The sequence below is a fragment of the Candoia aspera genome, chromosome 3 (genome assembly GCF_035149785.1).
Source record: "Candoia aspera isolate rCanAsp1 chromosome 3, rCanAsp1.hap2, whole genome shotgun sequence".
Classification (NCBI taxonomy): domain Eukaryota; kingdom Metazoa; phylum Chordata; class Lepidosauria; order Squamata; family Boidae; genus Candoia; species Candoia aspera.
The window spans coordinates 54233910-54253835 of NC_086155.1; the positions used below are offsets into that span (position 1 = coordinate 54233910).

The 19926-nt window shown below is 36.9% G+C and overlaps 1 protein-coding gene across 2 annotated transcripts in view; it reads left to right on the forward strand.

Moving 5' to 3' along the window:
• Positions 1-19926, forward strand: part of AHCYL1 (adenosylhomocysteinase like 1) — a 58157-nt gene that overhangs the window by 21730 nt on the left and 16501 nt on the right. For both annotated transcript variants that reach the window (XM_063297733.1, XM_063297734.1), the window contains exons 2-7: positions 10240-10351; positions 12430-12573; positions 13736-13836; positions 14400-14502; positions 17832-17926; positions 19071-19177. In XM_063297733.1, coding sequence (XP_063153803.1) covers positions 10240-10351; positions 12430-12573; positions 13736-13836; positions 14400-14502; positions 17832-17926; positions 19071-19177 — 662 coding nt within the window. The remainder of the gene's footprint in view (positions 1-10239; positions 10352-12429; positions 12574-13735; positions 13837-14399; positions 14503-17831; positions 17927-19070; positions 19178-19926) is intronic.

The following is a 19926-nucleotide window of genomic DNA, read 5'->3' on the forward strand; positions in this document are numbered from 1 at the left end:
TAGTCTTGATAATTAGTGTCCCCATGAAATTTTTAGGGGCAGGCATTTGGCTATTATGAATACAGTGTCCTCAGTATGCTGATGACATTCGATTTTTCTTTTTTCCCCGAGTCATGAGAGGCTATGCAAGTGCTTGAATGAGGTCCCAAAAAACCCTGAAGTTGAATTTACGTAAGATGAAGGTACTAGTAATAGGTAATTTGGGGGTATGAGAGCTCAGAGGGACAGATAGTCCTTCTGAAGGAACATGTGTTTAACTTTGGGACTCTTCTTGATTCCAGGCTGTCAGTACAAACAAAGTTGGTCTCAAGCTCTAGGAAAGCTTATGTCAAGCTTCCATTAGCACACTAATTACAATCTGAGATAGTCTGTCAGCAATATCTATGCCCTAATAATATCAATATTTGGCTACTGCAATGCATTCTACATGGGCTACTCTTGAAGATGTTTTAGAAGCACTGGTTGGTATAGCATATAACTGCCTGATTATTAAGTGATAATGGATAAATGCTATCTTATAACATCAGTCCTGAAAATGTTGCTCTGCTGTCTGTGATTTACCATGGTTTAGTTTTAAGGCTTTGGTATTAATGTATTAAGTCCTAAAAGGCTTAGGACTCATGTGCTGATATGCTGAGGGAGACATACACATTTGTAAGTTAATACAAGAACCAGATCACATAAGAGAGATCTTTTGGGGTTATGCCAGTTTATGCTGCCAGTGTAGATCCCATAATTATAAGCTCCCTATACAAAAATTCCCTAAATGTAGAAAACTAACATATGTGAGAGAAAGCATGACTTTTTGTCATTGCTGTACTAATTCCCTATATTCCAGGAAGGCTGCAGATTAGTTTTTGGAAATATATATACTTCTTAGGTATATGGTCCAATAATTGGCATTGCATAGGTTGGCCAGTTGCTTATTAATGGTTTGGCCTCATTTCTCCTCCCACCATCAAAGCAATTAAAAGTCTTTGCTGTAATAATCAGCATTATGTATACAGTCTAGTTTTCAATTAAAATTACTATTGCAACTTTAGAGTTCTGTTTGCCCTGCAGTAAACATTTCATTCCTTAAGAAGAAGTCTATAAAGTAGTTAATAAATTAGTTATGCTAAGTTGCCCCAGGAATAATCTTCTGGAACCTTCAACAGCTAAGATACCTGCAAGTCAGAGGTACTGTCAGTGAGTATTACACTGGTTACAGTAGGGTTTCATTTTGATTTTCATGTTTTAGATTGTATACTTCAGCTGAGTATGCTTGTGGACTGTATTGTTATTTTATGGTAATATTTTCAATCTCTTGAAAAAATATTGTTTAGTAGGTGTAGCAAATTGGGGTTTTGAGTATCTAAGACAAGAGGTTAGTACTGTAATAATAGTAGGGGCTAGGAAAGCAGTGAGCAAATCATTGGAGGTTTTTTCTTACTCTCTTGGTTTCTGAAATGTCCACCTGTTCTTTGTTAAGACTTGTAATCAGATTTTAAAATAATTTTTGGGATATTTGCCAAGCATTTCCAGGACAAACAAGAGTGACAGTGTGTTCTGAAAACCTGGAACACGCACACACACCTTAATAGTATTTTAAGAAACTATTTTCACAGATAAAGTATTGGTATTATGCAACAAAACAGGCATTTTATTTGAAAGTTGAGAGCAAATGAACTTCCAATAGTTGACAAATTAATGTAGCATGTAGCTTCATAAAAATCATCATTAGCTGTAGTAGTCATCTTAGTAAACAGCAATTAATAGTTGGTCAGTATATTTTAATATAATCATATATCTCTTAGTGTGATTTTTATAGTTACTGTCTCCTACAGAGTAAGAGTGATACTGACTTTTTGATTTTTAGGATTAAAGCTCTAGGCAAGAACAAAATTACTTTCTTTGCTTTGTATTGAAGCTTTGGAATTAAAAATATTTTCTTTACTGGTAAAAATGATGTTCCACCCAGTTAAGAAAGCAACTTCCAGTGGTAAAACTAGTATGAGTTCCAATAAAAAGATACATTTAAAAAATGCTCTTGGCTTTGAAAATCTAAAGTATCTTCTTATAGTGAAAAGGACTAGTTTGTTAGTTTTTCTTGTTCAAGAAAACTAGTAAATCCTAAGTATAGCAGACTACCTGAGCCACAAAAGTATGTATGGGAAACATTCTGCAGCAACCAGTATTGATGTCTGAGAAAAGAATGTCCCTCCAACTTTAGCTAAAGATCTCTATACGTATAAGGAGGATCATAATAGGGGAGGTCTGTTTGAAGCCAAAGTTGAGCCTTGCCTGTTTACTGACATTATATTTCAGCTCCATTTTGTTAAGCTTAAAAATTGAATTAATGCTGAAAAAGTTTACTTCATTAGTAATCTTCTTATGTTTGATAATATTTTTAGGCAAAGCAGATTTTATAAAACTGCGGAGTTTTATAAACTGCAGAATTCAAATTAACTTCAGTTAATGCAGAGATTATGGTGGTAAATTCGGTGATTCGTTAGAGGAAGCAGTTCCCTAGATTCAGAACTTAATAACTGGATCCAAGTGCATCTTGTTTTGTTTCTCCTCTTATTCTGGGGAAACATTGATAAAGGTTTATTTATCAAATTTGTATAGCCCATCTCGCAAGAAGTGACTCTGGGTGGCATACAACAATCAAATAAAAACAACCATTATGTAAATACAATCATTATAAAAATATAAAACAATCATTAAAAAGTAAAATATATTAAAAAATAAATATACAAACCACAGACATGGAGAGGGTGAATATATCAATAGTGGAGCCATCTTAAGATGTTATTGGTTCCCTGGGACCCCCAAGCCTGGTGACATAAACATGTCTTGAGGGACTTCCAGAACATTATCAGGGATGGAGCTAATCTGACATGGGGGGTGAGAATGTTCCATAAGACGGGCACCATGGCAGAGAAGTCCTGCCTCCTGGGACCCACCAAATATAAGAGTCCCCGTAGGGGTGAGATGGGCGGTGAATAAATTTGTAAAATAAATAAAAAATAAAATAAATAAGTCCCTGGCAGATGGTACTTGCAGCATGCCTTCTCTGCCAGATCTAATGGGACGGGCTGATGTAATTGAGGAGCGGCAATCCCTCAGATAACCTGTCCCCATGCCATGAAGGGCTTTAAAGGTTAAAACCAGCACCTTGAATTGGACCCAGGAACAAACTGGCAACCAGTACAGCTTATGGAGCAGAGGTGTGACATGTGCTGTTCTAGGAGCACACATAATTCTCTGCACTGCTGCATTCTGTACTATTTGAAGCTTCCAGGTATTCTTCAAGGATAGCCCCATGTAGAGTGCATTACAGTAATCCAATCTGGAGGTGACCAGGGCATGAGTGACTGTGAACAGGGCCTCCCAATCCAGGAACAGGAACAACTGGCACACAACACAGAGCTGTGCAAAGGCCCTCCTAGCCACAACTGCCACATACTCAAGCAGGAGCTGTGAGTCTAGGAGGACCCCCAGATTCTGTGCTGGTCTGTCCGGGGCAGGGCAACCTCATCCAGCAGCAAAGATGGCATAGTCCTAGAATCAGTAGGCCCCAAAACCACTCAATCTTGCCAGGATTCAGCTGAAGCCTGTTGTTCCCCATCCAGGCCCTCATAGGCTCCAGGCACCAGGATAAAATGGTCACAGCATCACTTAATTCACCAGGGGCAGAAATGTATAACTGGGTATCATAAGCGTTAAATAGGAGAGGAGAGAGCACTGAACCCTGCAGCACTCCACATAGTAGGGGCAGATGGTGGGACCTCTCCTCCCCAATCACCACCAATTGGAATCGACTCTGGAGAAAGGAGGTGAACCAGCACAACACCATGCCACCCACCCACAGTCCTCTGAGCTGATCCAGAAGGATACCATGGTCGATAGTATCGAAAGCCACCGAGAGGTCAAGTAGAGCAAGGATGGATGCACAATCCCCATCCTACCCACACCAGAGATCATCCAAAAGTGTGACCAATGCTGTTTCCATCCCATATCCTGGTCTGAATCCTGACTGAAAAGGATCCAGATAATCTGCTTCACCCAAGGTCCTCTGAAGCTGTCACTCAACCACCTTCCCCAAAAAGGGGAGGTTAGATACTGGATGAAAATTATCCAGTATGGTAGGGTCTAGTGATGGCCTCTTGAGGAGGGGGCGAACCAAGGCCTCTTTAAGAGGTAAAGGAACAACCCCCTCAAAGAAGGATTAACCACTGCTAGAACCCACTCACACAACACCCCCCAGCTACTTTAACAAGCCAGGAGGGGCATGGATCTAAAGAGCAGGTGGCTGAGCCCACAGTCCTAAGGATCCTATCTACTTCCTCAGGTCCAACAGGTTATATCTCCACCTTTTCTCCATAAACTGAAGGTGGCAGACATTGTACTTCCACCTGCCATTTATTCATCTCTAGAACAACCCTGTGAATTAAGTTAGTCTGAAATAAGTGATTAGCCTCCAGTCATCCAGTATACTTCCATGGTTGAGATGGGACTTGAACCTGGTCCTCCCCAGTACCAGTCTAACAGTTTAACCTCTGTTCCATTTTAATTACCAAAGCAATAAATATGATACTCTATGACAGCTTTTTATGAAGGTTTAGCATGTGAGAAGCCTCTGTGTAAAATGTTTGCAACTTCTTTGGTGCTGGACATCTTTTTTGTCTTTTATGATCAGAGCAGTTACAAGTTACTAGCATTTCTTACATAGTATTGTCCCACCCCTCCTCAAAGACATTATTGTTGTATACTCAACTCTCCTTGATTCTTTTATCAACAAGTACAGTATGTTAAAGCTAGGAGAGATTGGCCTAAGATGATCATGTAAGTTTTATGGCTGAGCCTTTGGTGACTTCAGTGTAACCTGCTGGGTTGCTGCTACTAACTGAGTGTGGCTTCTTCCTTTACTGTTGCCTGGTTGATTAATACACCCTCTGCTTCTTATTTCAGAGCAAGCCCCTAACTTCTCATTAAGTTTTTACATTAGACAGAGGAGAGAAGAGCCAGTTCTACCTTCCAGCTTCTTGGGTGCCTGTCCTTGAACTTCATACCTTCCTCTTTGAAATATCCAGCTAGCCCCTACCTTTCGAAAGAAAGGGAACTTTGTAGGGTTATGTAAAACACTCTGTCATGGGACATTCTGACCATGAAATAGATGGTTCTGAGTATTCTGAAAGCAGTCTGACCTCAGGATGGGCTCACTTCAAGTTCAAAATACTCAAACAAGCCTGTACTGAGATAACATTTTGCATACCTGTAGAGTCTTGCCTTCTGGGCCAAGCAGTCAAGGAGAAACTGTGGAGAGAACTTGAGTTTAATTGGAAACAGTTACTCAAATTCCTGGATGGGGAATTAGTGTGAGTAGCAGCCACACACCAAACCGGCAGCAATGGGTACAGGCCTCTTTCAGTTAATACCCATTGTTGGAAGCAGTGAGCGCTTCTGTTGCCAGAGATACAGTTTCAAATTGTGATGTAAACATGGGAGAGGCCTCTGATAAGTTTCTTCTACATCCCTCCCAAAAGCATAGTGCTATTCATTACAAAAGTACATTCTCCTGTGATATTTTTCTTTTAGATATTCTTTGAGCCAAACTATCTTTGTTTCTAAATCACTCTGAAAACTTACTGAATGGCCTAGATTCACTTTGAGGAGATTTGGAAGACTCCTGCTTTGTTTCAGGCAAATTCCAGATCTGTCCAAATCAGCATGATTGGACTGGGATTTGTTGTAGTATAATGCACTCTTTTTTGTTTCATGGAACAAGTATACACACATTTGTAGATATATACTCATGTGTGTGGTTCTGTGATGTAAAACTGAAATTTAAAAAATGCCTAAAATTTGGTCCAAAAATTTGACCAAATTGCTTTTTATCTATAGTTGAAATAGTGTTTTATTGACAGTGCACATTTATCTTTCCAATTTTACAGTATTTTTTTTGTCCATCCTTCATGCCCAGAAATCCCTAATTTTTGACATCCTCGTAGATTCCAAATATTGCCAGTGGCTTCAGATACTACCCTGTGGGTTTAAAATGTTGACAATCCTGCTGGTTTCCTGTGGGTTTCAACTCAAAATAGAGCAATAGGACAGGTTCAGTCATATGATTAAATATGCCAGCTACTGAATTGCATCTCCAAAAGAGAGGTGATTGCAAAGAGGCTTTTACTAAACTGTCTCTGAGATGTCCAGTATCCTTAGACAAAATACATTTGAAGATAAGAAATTAGTTTCACATTTTTAAAGCAACTATGTAATGCATACCTTTTTACAATTTTTTTTCTAATTGGTTTTGGAATACAGCCCTAAGGAAGACTGTTGTGGATAAAGGTTTTAATAATTAAAGCCTTGCCCAACAGCTAGTTTTTATACCCTAGAGAACTGAATGGAAATTGTTGGACCAGTCTGTATTTTTCACAACGGAACCCCCAACAAATCTGCTTGACACAACCACAAACCTTGTTGTCAGAGGTGGAGGGGGTCAGAGCTGATTCCTAGCTTTTATGAGATAGCAAGAACTTCTATGATACTGCTATGGTAATTCTTAGCAATGCAAAACAGCAATAACAATTCTATTTTTTTTCACTAATATGACATTTCCACCATTTTTAAAATTTATTAGATTTATGTTCTACCATTCAGGCACTTAAAGTGGCATATACAGTATAACACTACCCCATCCAATTTACCCCACCACAATCACCCCATGGGGTTGGGCTGTAAGTGGCTGTTCCAAAGTCACCCATTAAGGTTCCATGCTTGAGGATGGTCACCCCATTCCTGGTCCCCCATCTTAACCACTAAGTTTTAAATGCTGCCATATAACATACAAATAATTGGACTTGAGCGTATTTAAGGTTTCAGTGATTTCAGTCATTATATGATTAAAAGAATTAATTCTTTTGGTCCTTAAGCCAGATTCTATATCTTGAAATCATTAAGGATGTCCCAGAAATGAGCCTCAGGTAGTCCTCAACTTACGACCATGTTCAGCGACTGTTCAAAGTTACAGCAGTGCTAAATGAAGGGACTTAACAACCGGTCCACAAAGTTATGGCTATTGCAGTGCCCCTATGGTCATGTGATCAAAATTCAGGGGTTTGGCAGCCTGCCCACACTTATGACTGCAGGGTCGCTTCAACTCCCCCCCCCCCCCGCATCTATTTCCCCCTGTCTATGCCCTTTTGGCCTCCTGCACTCCTTGGCCTCTGCCGCCCTAGCTGACTTTCACCATCTTCTTGCACCTGCTGCTGGCCGCAGAAAGCGTCCTTCCAAGGTCGCGCATGGTGGTTTCCTTGCAAGATCTGGGGAAACTGTTGGAGCTTCCTGGGGTGCTCTGGCTTTGTGCCATGCTGCTGGGGCTTCCCGGGACATGGCAGCTTTGCGCCACACTGCTGGGCTGGGTGAATGAGGTTTCTGGGAGTGGCTGCGGCTTTGCGCTGCACTGCAGCTCAGGAGCTTCTTGCAGCCCCAGAGCCATGGCATGCCAAGAAGCCCCTGAGCTGCAGCGTGGCAAGCAGCCCTAGAGCTGCATGGTTCTCAGGCTGCTTGCCGCCATGCAAGGCAGGGTGCAGGGCAGCCAGAAGTGCAGAGATGGGAGGGAATAGGCAGTTGTGGGGAGTTGAAGGGGACGCAGTCCCTTACCTTGGAAGAACTGAGGCTCGGGGCTGGGAGGGACCAAGCCTGGAATGTCTTAGATTGGGGAGGGTCCTCACCTCGGTGGAATTCACTTAACGATGGCAGTGAGGAGTGCCAGGATTCCCATTGCTAAGCGATGCAGTCACATGACATTGTGCTTTATGACTGCATCGCTTAGCAATGGAAATTCTGGTCCCAATTGTGGTTGTAAATCGAGGACTACCTGTAATCCTAATATAGTGAACTTCTTTAATGTTCTCTCATTCTTGTTAGTATTTCTCACCCTATCTCATTAATACTCTTCATTTTACATTTGTTTTAGGTAACCTTGAACCATTCATATCAGCTATCCCCAAAAGCATGCATTTGTATTTGCCCAGGAAAGATAATTCATTTATAGGGATTGCAAGATAAAATATTATTATTTAAACTGACCATTTAAAATCCCCCACCAAATATGGCTTATTTAAACAATTTGTCTCATTATGTAAACAACTAACTCGTTGCATTTTGTGATCAACTGCAGTAAAATTATTTATAGCAGCCTAGAGCAAACTCTAGGTCTCTGTGCCATTTGACATTCAGAATTATTTATTTGAAGACTTGTACAGTTGTGAAATTAATGAATTCTGATTTTTTCTGACCAATGTGCAGTGAGCACTCAACAAATGGCTAACTGTAAAAAAATGTAAGAACAGTTCTCTCTGATATGGAAAATAAGCTTATGATCTAACTAAATGTCTTTCATTAAGTTCTGTGGAAAAGTGACATTGCAATCCAAATTATTACATGGAACTAACAAGTACTATTTTATGAATGGCTATACAGTACTGTTTAGTTGACAGTTTTCGATGTTCATAATCTGCCACAATAATTACAGTAATCACTTGTATTAAATATGGAATGTTTCCTCTCTCTTGAATACAAAATAAGCTGCCTTTTTTAGAAATGAATAGTTGCATTTTAAAAGATGAATATAATCTTACTAGTTTATATTATAGCCAGATTCATTTTATGACATTATTGTCAAAAATAGAAACTTAAAATTACTTTTAAAAACCTCAAATGTAAAAAGCAATTTAAATAAAATCCTAATATAAATGAAAATTATATTTTTAAACAAAATAATTTTATTTGTATTCAATTCTGTATTATAGTAGCCCAGTAGAAAACATTTATTTTAATTTGATCAGGTGAGTTTATTGTTATTCAGTGTTGTTATTGTCCCAGCTCTTCAGATGGACAAAATCTGAAGTATAGAATACTTCCCTGAAAGGGTCATCTAGAGTCTGATTTTTTTTACTGCCATTTATTAATAAGATAAATTAATAACTTTTAAGTATTTAAATTAATAACTTTTTAAGTACAGAAATCATTATTTCAAATTAGTAACTTTTGAACCTAGTTTATAGGTTATAGGTATCTGAAAGTTACACAAATCTGTGCTAGGCATGTGTTACAAGGATGTGTTTGGCATAAAACAAGCACTTTTATAAGTAATAGATGGTACTACAAGAAACAGCTTATTATTCTACTCTTGACCATAAACATTTTGCCTGGAGACATGGGAAACAATGTGTTTTTGGCTCTTCTAAAACATCAATTCAATCAGTAGGGATTGATTGATTGATTATATATCACCTGTTCTAATATTTTAATGCACTCAGAAACACCTTTAAGATTAGAAAAGATTGGAAAAAACTCTATCAGAAAAGGGAAATTTAATTTTTTAGAGGTCTTTTGGTTAACAGGAAAGGTATATGCCAGTACTGGGGAACCCATCACATCCATAATCACTTACCATTAATTATATTGACAAGAGTGGATGGAATTAGAATCCAACAGTACCTGAGGAGCAGTTGTTACGGGCAGATTCCACTCCAATTTTTGCAGTGTTACCATTTTCTTTGTTATCTAACAGTATTGAGGTGGTTTTGAAATTGCACAGTCATGATAGGAATTCATTAATATATAATGAAAACATTGGGTTAAAGTCTGGATTTCTGTGTAAAACAGAAAATGTGTGTGCCTGTCTGGAGAACAATCAAATTGCTTATGTGTTGGTTTTGAAATGTTTTTGCAATTTGGGAAACTTCTTCCCCTTAAGATGGTTGAATAATATAACTGAATAGGCTTAAGGGTGTGGCATATTTTTGTATGAGACGAATTGTTATAACAGGTTTAAATTGGGGTGGCTGCCTAGATTTTGTAATCATATTTACTTTCATTATTAGGCATGCATGATAAATTGCCTGCTAATAGAGATACCTTGCTACAGTATAATTCTATTGAATAGAATGCATCAAATCATCTATTGTATTCAAAATGTATTAATTGATCTGCTAATGAATTTTCCTTTACATTAATGGAGGAAATAGCACGAATCCTGACGTGTCATCTGTATACATTTTCTGGTAGCAAAAATGCTATATTATACCTATATAGCAGGCATTCTTCTTTGAAATATGACTTGTATTAAATACTGTAGAATGGGATCTTAAACTGATTACTTTTTTCTTTTGTGATATATGTGGAGAAATAAGCTTATTGATTTTTAAAAAGCAGTAGTATCTTCTTAATTTTTGTATGTAGCAAATCCAGTTTGCAGATGATATGCAGGAGTTCAGCAAATTTCCCACCAAGACAGGTCGCAGGTCCCTGTCTCGCTCCATTTCGCAGTCTTCCACAGACAGCTACAGTTCTGGTAAGTTCTTTTAATAATATTTATTTTCCTTTCGATTTATGTTCTGCTAATCCAGGAGTAGGTAGCTCAAGAACCACGTTTGGTTCCTTTCTTGCAATCTTTGAATACACACACAGTCATATGCTAAAATTCAGCAGTATGGTTTTTGTGAGTTATTTAACCGAGAGAAAAGCAAGATGTATTTGGACGTACTTTACTTTATAAAAACAAATTCCAAAATAGGGGGAAAGAAGTCAAAAAATTCAGCCATACCCATCCTAGACATGTCAGCACATCTCTGCCAGATCCCGTGCAGCACTCAGAGACTAATTTAAAAAACAAAAGGGTTTTCTGGAAGCAGAGAATCTGCCCCGGCCTCAAACAGCTTGCCCACTCCTGCACTTATTCATATAGGTGGAAGTGTTATTTGGTTCATTATAAGATCACTAATAATAGGACTCAAAAGGTAGTCGCTACCCACAGTGCAGAGAAGATTCTTGACTTGGTTACATCCTATATACAGGTAGTCCTCAACTTACAATGATGGCACTGAAAAAAGTGACTTATGACTGGTCACATGATCAAAATTTGGGTGCTTGACAACCGGCATGTCGAAGTGAATATTTACAACTGGCATGTATTTACAGCTGCTGCAGTGTCCTGAGGTCATGTGATCACTATTTGCGACCTTCCCAGCCAGCTTCTGACAAGTAAAATCAATGGGGAACCACATGTTTCATTTAACAACCACATGATTCACTTAACCATGGTGATTCACTTAACTGCCTCAAAAATGTAAAATTGGGTGTGGTCATATGATGCCTCACTTAATGAACACACTGCTTAACAATGAATTTTACGGTCCCTATTGTGGTCATAAGTCGAGGACTCCTTGTAGATAGGAAGATTCTTAGTTCCTTGGAATGGTGTGCAGTGGTTAATCCAATACCGGTGATTCTCTGCTTCCAGAAATATGTTCCTATTAAGAATTGTTCAATAAATCCTGAAAACAGAAGTGTTTTCTGCAGACACAATCTTCTCTTGCTACAGTGACTTAAAAATTAATTAATTGATCTTAACATTGGCAGACAGTACTAATTTATGTTTAAGAAATATATTGAGCATCTAGCACCTAAAAGAAGTGAACCTTTGAATACAATTTACTGGGTTATTTATTTCATATGGATATTGCTCATCATTCATTTTTTCTGTCTCTTTACAACCCTATAAGATGAAGATTTAGAATAAAAAGCTATCTTTGTAATCACCAGAAAATAGGGTTTTAAAAAATGACAATTTCTTTTTGTTATATCCATTTAGGACTTTCAAAAACCTTACAAAATATTGCAATGCACAATCATTAACAATACTGTACTTACGAATAGAGATATATGTCATAGCTAAATGTTTTAGTTTAGTTCATTTTTCCTCAAGACATTGGCTTATTATGCTTACCTTGAAACCTATAGAAAGTTCCAGTTCTTGCCCTCTTAGAAGTTCTTGAATAGCTTGCTGAAAAATAAACTCCTTGTATTTTTCTGACTTTAGTTGTTGTTGTTGTTAGACTTTTATCCTACCTTTTTATTATTAGATAAGTCACCTTTTCCTTTTTGAGTTATATACGGCTTGTAGGAACTCTGCTGCCTATATTGCTTTTTAGCCCAAATAATCTTATGCAAGATTGAATTTTCTTTGCTATACTATTTATTAAAAAAAAGTTTTCCCGTGTATTTTGCTTTACCTTAACTATAACTGGTACAAAGCTCTTAAAGGATTTGGTTTGTTTGAAAAGGCTACCTACTTTTTACTTTATTTTTCTACTAAGTAAGATGGAAGGTGTCTTGTCAGTAATCAAGAATGTAGTTGCAGTAGTTGAAACCTACATGGTACCAGCTTGTACTTCTAGATAGAAGCCAGGAACTGAACAATTTGAAATAGAAAGCTAGATTAACTGGACACTTTCCCACTTTAAGATTAATCATCAAAATGGTTAAAAGAACACAGAGGGTAAGTTGATGACAGTACTGAGACATAATCATTGACTTAGTTTCTTTCATCTGTATTCTGTTCTCATCAGACATTTTGGTGTTGTTTTATAGCGGCATCCTACACTGATAGCTCTGATGATGAAGTTTCCCCAAGAGAAAAGCAGCAAACTAATTCCAAAGGCAATAGTAATTTCTGTGTTAAGAACATCAAGCAAGCAGAGTTTGGGCGCCGAGAGATAGAGATTGCTGAGCAAGGTAAAGCTCAGATGGCTGAAGCTCCTCTTCTGGGTGTCATAACTATATTCCATTAGTCAGCAAACATCTTGGTAGCTCTTTGAAATGTCTACAAGTGATGTAAATTTATAAACAAAACCAAAAGTTTTGGATCCTTCTAACCAGTGGTATTGCACAATCCTTATGAGCAGCAAGAGGTGATCAGTGTGTGTGTGTGTTTAATCAGTTGTGTGCTAGGAACAAATTAATTGGACCTTATTCATGCAGTTCCATTTTGAGCGATTAAGCACACCTCCTTGGCAGTGTTCAATTGAGACTGCAGGTATTCTTCAGATATACACTAGGGCTGTCTCTGGATTCAGAGATGTAAAGGTGATTTGGAGTATCTTGTATTTGTTGACGATCTTTTAAAGAAAGTGCTGCTTCTTCTGAGTTCATATAACTGCTGACATGCAATTCCAGGAAAAGACATGTTTAAGGAAATGCTACTAAATACAATATGCTCCAAATTACCTTTTTCACTTCAGAGTACTGCAGAGCCTTATTATATGCTACTTTTGGGATTCAAAGTAGTTGATATTAAGTAAAGATGTTTTATTGTTGGAACCATGGGCCACAATGAAGTAACATAGCTTAAAATACAATAAAACAAAATAACAATAAAATTAAGTAATAAAAAGAGTGTTAGATAGTAAGAGGTCAGAACAAGATAAAGCCAGGACTACGATTAAGAGTTTCTTTCTGAGGTTAAATGACAACAAACAAAAGTAGCAACCTTACTACTAACAGTTGGAAACACATTGACCAGAAGATAATTCAACCATTTGAGGTCTGAGCCCTTGAATTCACCTGTCACTGGCCCTAATCTCATTGTAAATAGGGCAATGGAGGAGGTAGTAAATAATGTCCTCCACTTGACCGGCACCATAGGGAGACGCACACTGTTTGGCAGGATGCTACAGAATCTCCCTTGAAGATATGCTGAAGTCATGGTCTGCAAGTGAAAGGATGTAAAGGCCTTTCTCAGTGGGGCCAATAGTTGATATTACTTCTCTTTCTAGAGCAATTGTTCTCTAGGAGCTTTTCACATACCTATAGTTCTTTCTAAGAACTCAAGATGATTATTCTTTGCTCAGTAATTGGCATGGGTTTTTGTTAAAGGTGCCTGCTTTGTTTTTTGTAGATATGTCTGCACTGATTTCACTAAGAAAACGAGCTCAAGGGGAGAAACCTTTGGCTGGAGCTAAAATAGTGGGATGTACACATATCACAGCACAGACTGCAGTGAGTGCCCCTGTTTTGCCATTTGTATCTTAGCCTCCTTAGCCTCCTAAAATGTTACCCATTTTTACTATTTTCTGTGTGGGTCCTAGAGACAAGGGATCTCAGTTCTACAAAGGACATAATTTAATTACTAAGCCTTCTTGATATATATTTGTATGTACTCTGCAAAGACAATTGCCCTTATGGCATCTCCTGGATCTCAAGTAGCTGATGATTCACTGTGGGTTTTAACTGATAACTACAGTTGCTTGAATTGGAACTGCAGTCTTAAATAACTCAAGGGAGTGCAAATAAATGATTTGGGTCTTAGATAATCACGTTTCTTATGTTCTAAATGAACTAGGATTTGTGCCATTGGTTAACAAATACAGTCCAATTAAACCTCTACAATCTGGTGGTGTATAAATGAAATTAAATCTCTAGAATTAGGTGGTTTGTAAGCTGAATTAAACCTCTGGAATCAAATGGTTTGTGAACTTTTTCATTCTGAATTTTTGTTACTCCAATCCAATTAGTAATTACTGGAGCTTTTTAAGTTGACACTATTTGCTTTTATCTCTTAGGTCTTGATTGAGACACTTTGTGCACTAGGAGCTCAATGCCGTTGGTCTGCTTGTAATATTTATTCTACTCAAAATGAGGTGGCTGCTGCCTTGGCTGAGGCTGGTGAGTATGGACGAGCTGTACAAATAATTGGTGCTAGCGTTAGAAATTATTTATGTATTTGTTTTTGCAGTATTTACTGTGATCTCAGTACTTAAGAATACATGGCATACTAAGATACTTGGTTGTGTAAGATGTTTGACTAACTTTAACTAAAACTGTTACCCATTTTCTGAAGCTTGTCACTAATAAGCTTCATATCTTCAGAAAAAAAGTGGATTTCATTCAGATGAAGAAAAGTCATTACTTTTGAAAGAGGACTCTGATTACTTAATGAATATCAAATTGAATAATTGGAATGCTATTTGTGAAAAACTAAGTATAGGTATCTTATCTATGTGGATGTGGAAGCCATGTGGAAAAAAAACCCCTTTAATTCTGTGATCAAAATCACCAGTTAATAGATCAATGCTAAGTGATTAGTAGCATACTAGATCAAAATTAGATCTTGAGATATAGCTACAGTAGTTAATATTATCTGTTGCAGTACTTTCTATTAAGAAGATCCTGTTGTATGACATTAGTTAAATATGTCATTGCAGGGAAATAAAGATTAACAAATATGATACTTACAAAAGTGATGGCAAATTTAGGCTTTTCAGATAATCTCTTTGAAAAATAATTCAGAAATATTTTCTCTACTTCATTAGATAGATTGAAAGAAATACAACCATATTCCTTATTTTGTTTTTAAAACTGTAGAAAAAATAGAGTCAGAATACTTTTGCTAATATCCTTTTCCTAATATTTTTATAAATTCTCTATGTGCCCAAGCTGTTGGGAAATCTGCCAGGTCTTTTCAGAGAAACATTCCACAGTCAGGTAGACTCCCTTGAATCTGTTGGAAGAGAATAGGTAACAGTGAAGAGGACTTGTTAGCTTTAAGTTATTCACTCTGTTCTGCAGGCACCTTTTTCCTATGAATGTTCATGTCACAATGAATATTTTGGTCTTAGGGTGCCAATATTTTGGTCTTAGGTTTTATACCATTCCTGTTCCGGCATATTCTGCCAAGAATCTGCTGTGATGGATTTTTTTTAAAAAAAACAGTAACATGTTGTCTGACCACTGTTACTTGTATAATTCCAAAGCCTAAAACAGTCTGTAAATGTTTCTTTTTTATATACAGTATATAGTAATTTTATTAAACATTACAATTAAAAAGATAAAAAAATAATACAAAGAAAAATAAAAGAATAGAAAAAATAGAAAGTGCAGAATATAAAAATAGAAAAGAAAGAAAAAATAATATAGTAAAGAAAAAGAAAAGGAATATATAAAGAAATGACTTCTCCCTTCATCACAACAAGTATAAACAATTTTATGTGTTTATCACCTTCTCTTAAATGTGTTTATTACCTTCTCTTAAAATACAACAAATAATCTCTTCTTCCCATATCTTATCCCTTATCGATAAACAAATCCTTAAAACCTCATCAATTCAGCCCTAGTCAGCAAAAGGGATATCAGAGATAACAACGTATCTATTTTAACCTTGATCAAATAAACCAACTTTATATTCCTTCCTTTTACTTTTAACAATCCTGATCTTTAATCCCTTCAAATAATGTCCTAGAACTATTTCTGTTCACTTTTTCTTTGTCCCTTCTCACAAAATTCTCCAAAACTTAAACAAGTCTCTTTTGTAAATCCAATATAGGAAAGTTATCCAGGTCACTCTTTTGGTTTCTTAGTTGTATATCCCTTTTAATTATTAAGACATCAGCTGGTTTCATTGTATAATGAATGTAGAATCTTTTTCCATATCATTCTTGCAGCCTCTCATTTTTAGATCCACTTTCAGATTGGTCTCGGTCTTGTCTGGTAAAGCTTGTTCCTCTTCCATAACATCTTTTAAACACATCCTGTCTGTAATGTCAGACACTCTTAAAATTAACTTCTGGGTCCATTGTTTACAAATATCCCTCAATAGTCCAATGTTAAAGTATTTTGCTCCATTTTGTATTAGTAAGTCAAATTAAAGTGTTGTTCTCCTTTAATTATAATCTTTAGTTCCTTCTGGTTCCCTCTAGTGTCCAACCTTCTGAGTCCCATCCTATCAAGTTTTTTTTAAAGAATTCAAAGCAATAGCATTTTTCCACAGGAAGGATTCTTATGATTAATTTCAAATCCATCTGGACCCTTAGTTCATTTGTAACTTTCCAAAATCAATGTTCTAATCACCCCTTTGCTGTTTATTCCCAAAAAAAAGAATTTTTAAGTACTTAAACTTGTTATTTAAAATTTCATTCATGAAGGATTGAAGGAGACACACAGTGCAGTAAAGCTTGTCATTCTAAAGCTTCCTAATATCCAAAAAGCAGTTAACAAGCAATTTCCAAAAGTGATTAGAAAAGGAAGTATGTGAACCCTGTATCCATAAAGGTGCCAACTGTGGTTTGGGTGAAGATGGTTATTCCCTCGTCTCCCAGAGCTCTAAACCCACTGGAGACTGGTGTCTTGTGGTCTCCTCACAAGGAGCAACTGTCTAGAGCACTTGTGGGTGATCCCAAGTCCTCTCCTTGTCTGGAGAGGAATTATCAAATAGCCAATCCACTCGCTGGCTCTTCATTCTGCTGCAGTCATCGGCTCTGCTCTTGGTTCATCTTTAGTTTGCCATTTCTTCCCCGGAAGTCCAGTCTGTAAATGTTTCTGATGGATTGCTTTAATATAGCTCCTTTTTGCCCAAGGGAGATTCACACGTTGTGCTCAGTTCTGTTTTTAATCATAGTGGTCACTATAATGATTGTGATCTGATTCACACAAACAAATTACAATGGCTGGATTAAAAAGCCACAAGCAAATAAATCACATAATGGCTTAGCATGATGTGTGAACTCAGCCACTATAATGCTGAATTAGAATACAGTTTAACTGCATCTTTTACTTTCTGATACCGTAGTAGCTAGACATTACCTCTAATGATAGATGACTTTTGTTTCGTGTGTTCTGGAGATTAAAGCCTGGTTTATGTATAGAACTAAGCCATAATATAGTTTGTCTCTAGCTTATTCTTCAGAAAACAGTAGTTAATTAATTTTGGCTTAGGTTTATGTGTAAATACAACCAATGTCTTTTCTGATAACTTGTTCATTTAAATTTGCTAAAAGCGAGAAAACAATGAGGTTAATTAAAGTAAGCAAATCCATCGCCTTAATAATGTAGCTCTTTCCAAATATGAAAAGTATTAGTTTTCAACATTCATATAGCTAAAGCATGTGGAAGTAAGAGCATTTTACATTTGCTATGTCTCAGCAGTATGCTTAGCTATGGCAAAATGCAAGAAACTCTGCTTTAAAAAAGTCAGTTGGGGGCTTTTTTGTTGTTGTTAGGTGTTGCTGTGTTTGCCTGGAAAGGAGAATCTGAAGATGACTTTTGGTGGTGCATTGATCGCTGTGTAAATGTGGATACCTGGCAGCCCAATATGGTAATAGATCATTCTCCTAAAGTTCCCCCGTTCTCATTTTTGTTGCCTTCTCCCAGAGGATCCAAAAAGCTACTTCAGGAATGCCCACGACTTTGGCATGCTGAGTGCAAGTATTGCTTTTTGCTTTAACCCACAGACAGCCATGCCATACCATGATCTCAGATGGTCATTCTTTAACATGCAGATATTTAAACTTAGTCATTCCTGTTCATACAGAACTAATTCCCTGGTTCTCTGGATTTAGGCTACTGGAGCACACTGGTGAATTCCTGGAGAATATTTTACAAAAGGCATCATTGCAATAGAGAACCAGTTCAGTGTCATGGAAGGGTGTTGCTCTGGAGTGTTGCAGAGGGGCCCAAGTTAGTCTCCACTCTCCATGAAACAAACCTAACAGAGGCTGCTTCGCTTTGTAATTCTGTGTCCTTGCATAACTAAGTAGCAAACTTGAGTAACTTGAAACAAATTGAGTTTTTTGTTTTTTTTAATGTGAATAGAACTAACGTGCATGGATTTTAAAGTGAACAGAACTGTTGTGTGTGATCTATTAAGGATTGCTCAATTAGGGAAAACCCCTGGCCTTTTTCCCCTTAGAATAGCTAAGAGAGGAGGAAAAGTGTAAGTGTATTTTATGGTTGCTTTTCATATTATCTTTATAGCTAGTGTCAGATTATATATTTTAAAAATCTGTAATTTTTAATATAGCGACACCCTCGTATTTTCTTGTTATCTTCACTGCCTCCTTTTGCTAATGAACTTTGTGGTCACTAAAATAGCAAAATACTTCCACATTGACTACTGTATTGTTCTGGGTTACTAAGAACAGAGATTGATTATTATCTCTCCTGTTCTGGCTGAGCATCTTACAGAAGTCTTCTACCTGAATTTGAATTTGCACAATAATTAGTACTGCTGATTTGCACTTTATATCAGATTTCATAGCAGTAGAAGTTTTTCAATTTTTGTATTAGAAATCCAACCCAACTAAGTAGCTAGGATAACAGGCCTGAACTCCTAATCAGTATTAGACTTAATTTTAAAAAAAAAAAATCATGTAAGATTAAACTCTAATGTGTATCCTAAGGTGAAGTTAGATGAATCAGTAGCAGAAGATCTGAAGCAATTATATTTCCCATATTTGTAGATCTTGGATGATGGGGGAGATCTGACTCATTGGGTTTATAAGAAATATCCCAATATATTTAAGAAGATCAGAGGCATTGTGGAAGAGAGTGTGACAGGCGTGCACAGGTAACAAAGAAAAGCCTCTTCTTTGTCTCTGTTTTTTAAATATGAAGTTTTAGCTGTTTTAGGGCCTATTTATTTCTATTTTGTAAGCGTAAGTTGTAAACATCAGTAAAGTTCATTATCATGAAGCCCCTATAGAATAATAGCTCATGACAGGAGTAGGAGAGGGGTGGAATAAAGTATAGAAGAACTGTAGAATGATGTTAAAACATGCACTTTTTCTTCTTGTTTATTTCCCTGTTAATGCATGGGAAATAAATACATTATTTTAAGACAAAAATGGAGCTGTTCCTTCTAATTACTTATGCCATTTTTTGCATTTCTAAAGAAGAAAAGTAATCATCATGTTCCATTTAATATTCTCTTAACTTAGAAATGGTTGGAGCTACTATGTTCACATTTAATTCTTTTTTACTCCTGTTCTCTTGCTTCTGTAGTTTTAGAATTAAATGTCTGTGGGAAATGCAGCCTGCACTAAGTTTCCAGTAGTAGCTCAGGGATGAATTGACAGACATAGGACATTGTTTTATACCAGTGCTGACAATGGTGCCATTTAGTTCAGTATCATCTACGCTGGACTTCAGCCAAGAATCTTTCACAGCAGTATCTACAAATCCCCAAATTTAAATTTATTTATTTGTTTGTTTGTTTTCTATCCCGCCTTTATTATTTTTATAAATAACTCAAGGTGGCAAATGTATCTAATACTCCTTCCTCCTCCTATTTTTCCCACGATGACAACCCTGTGAGGT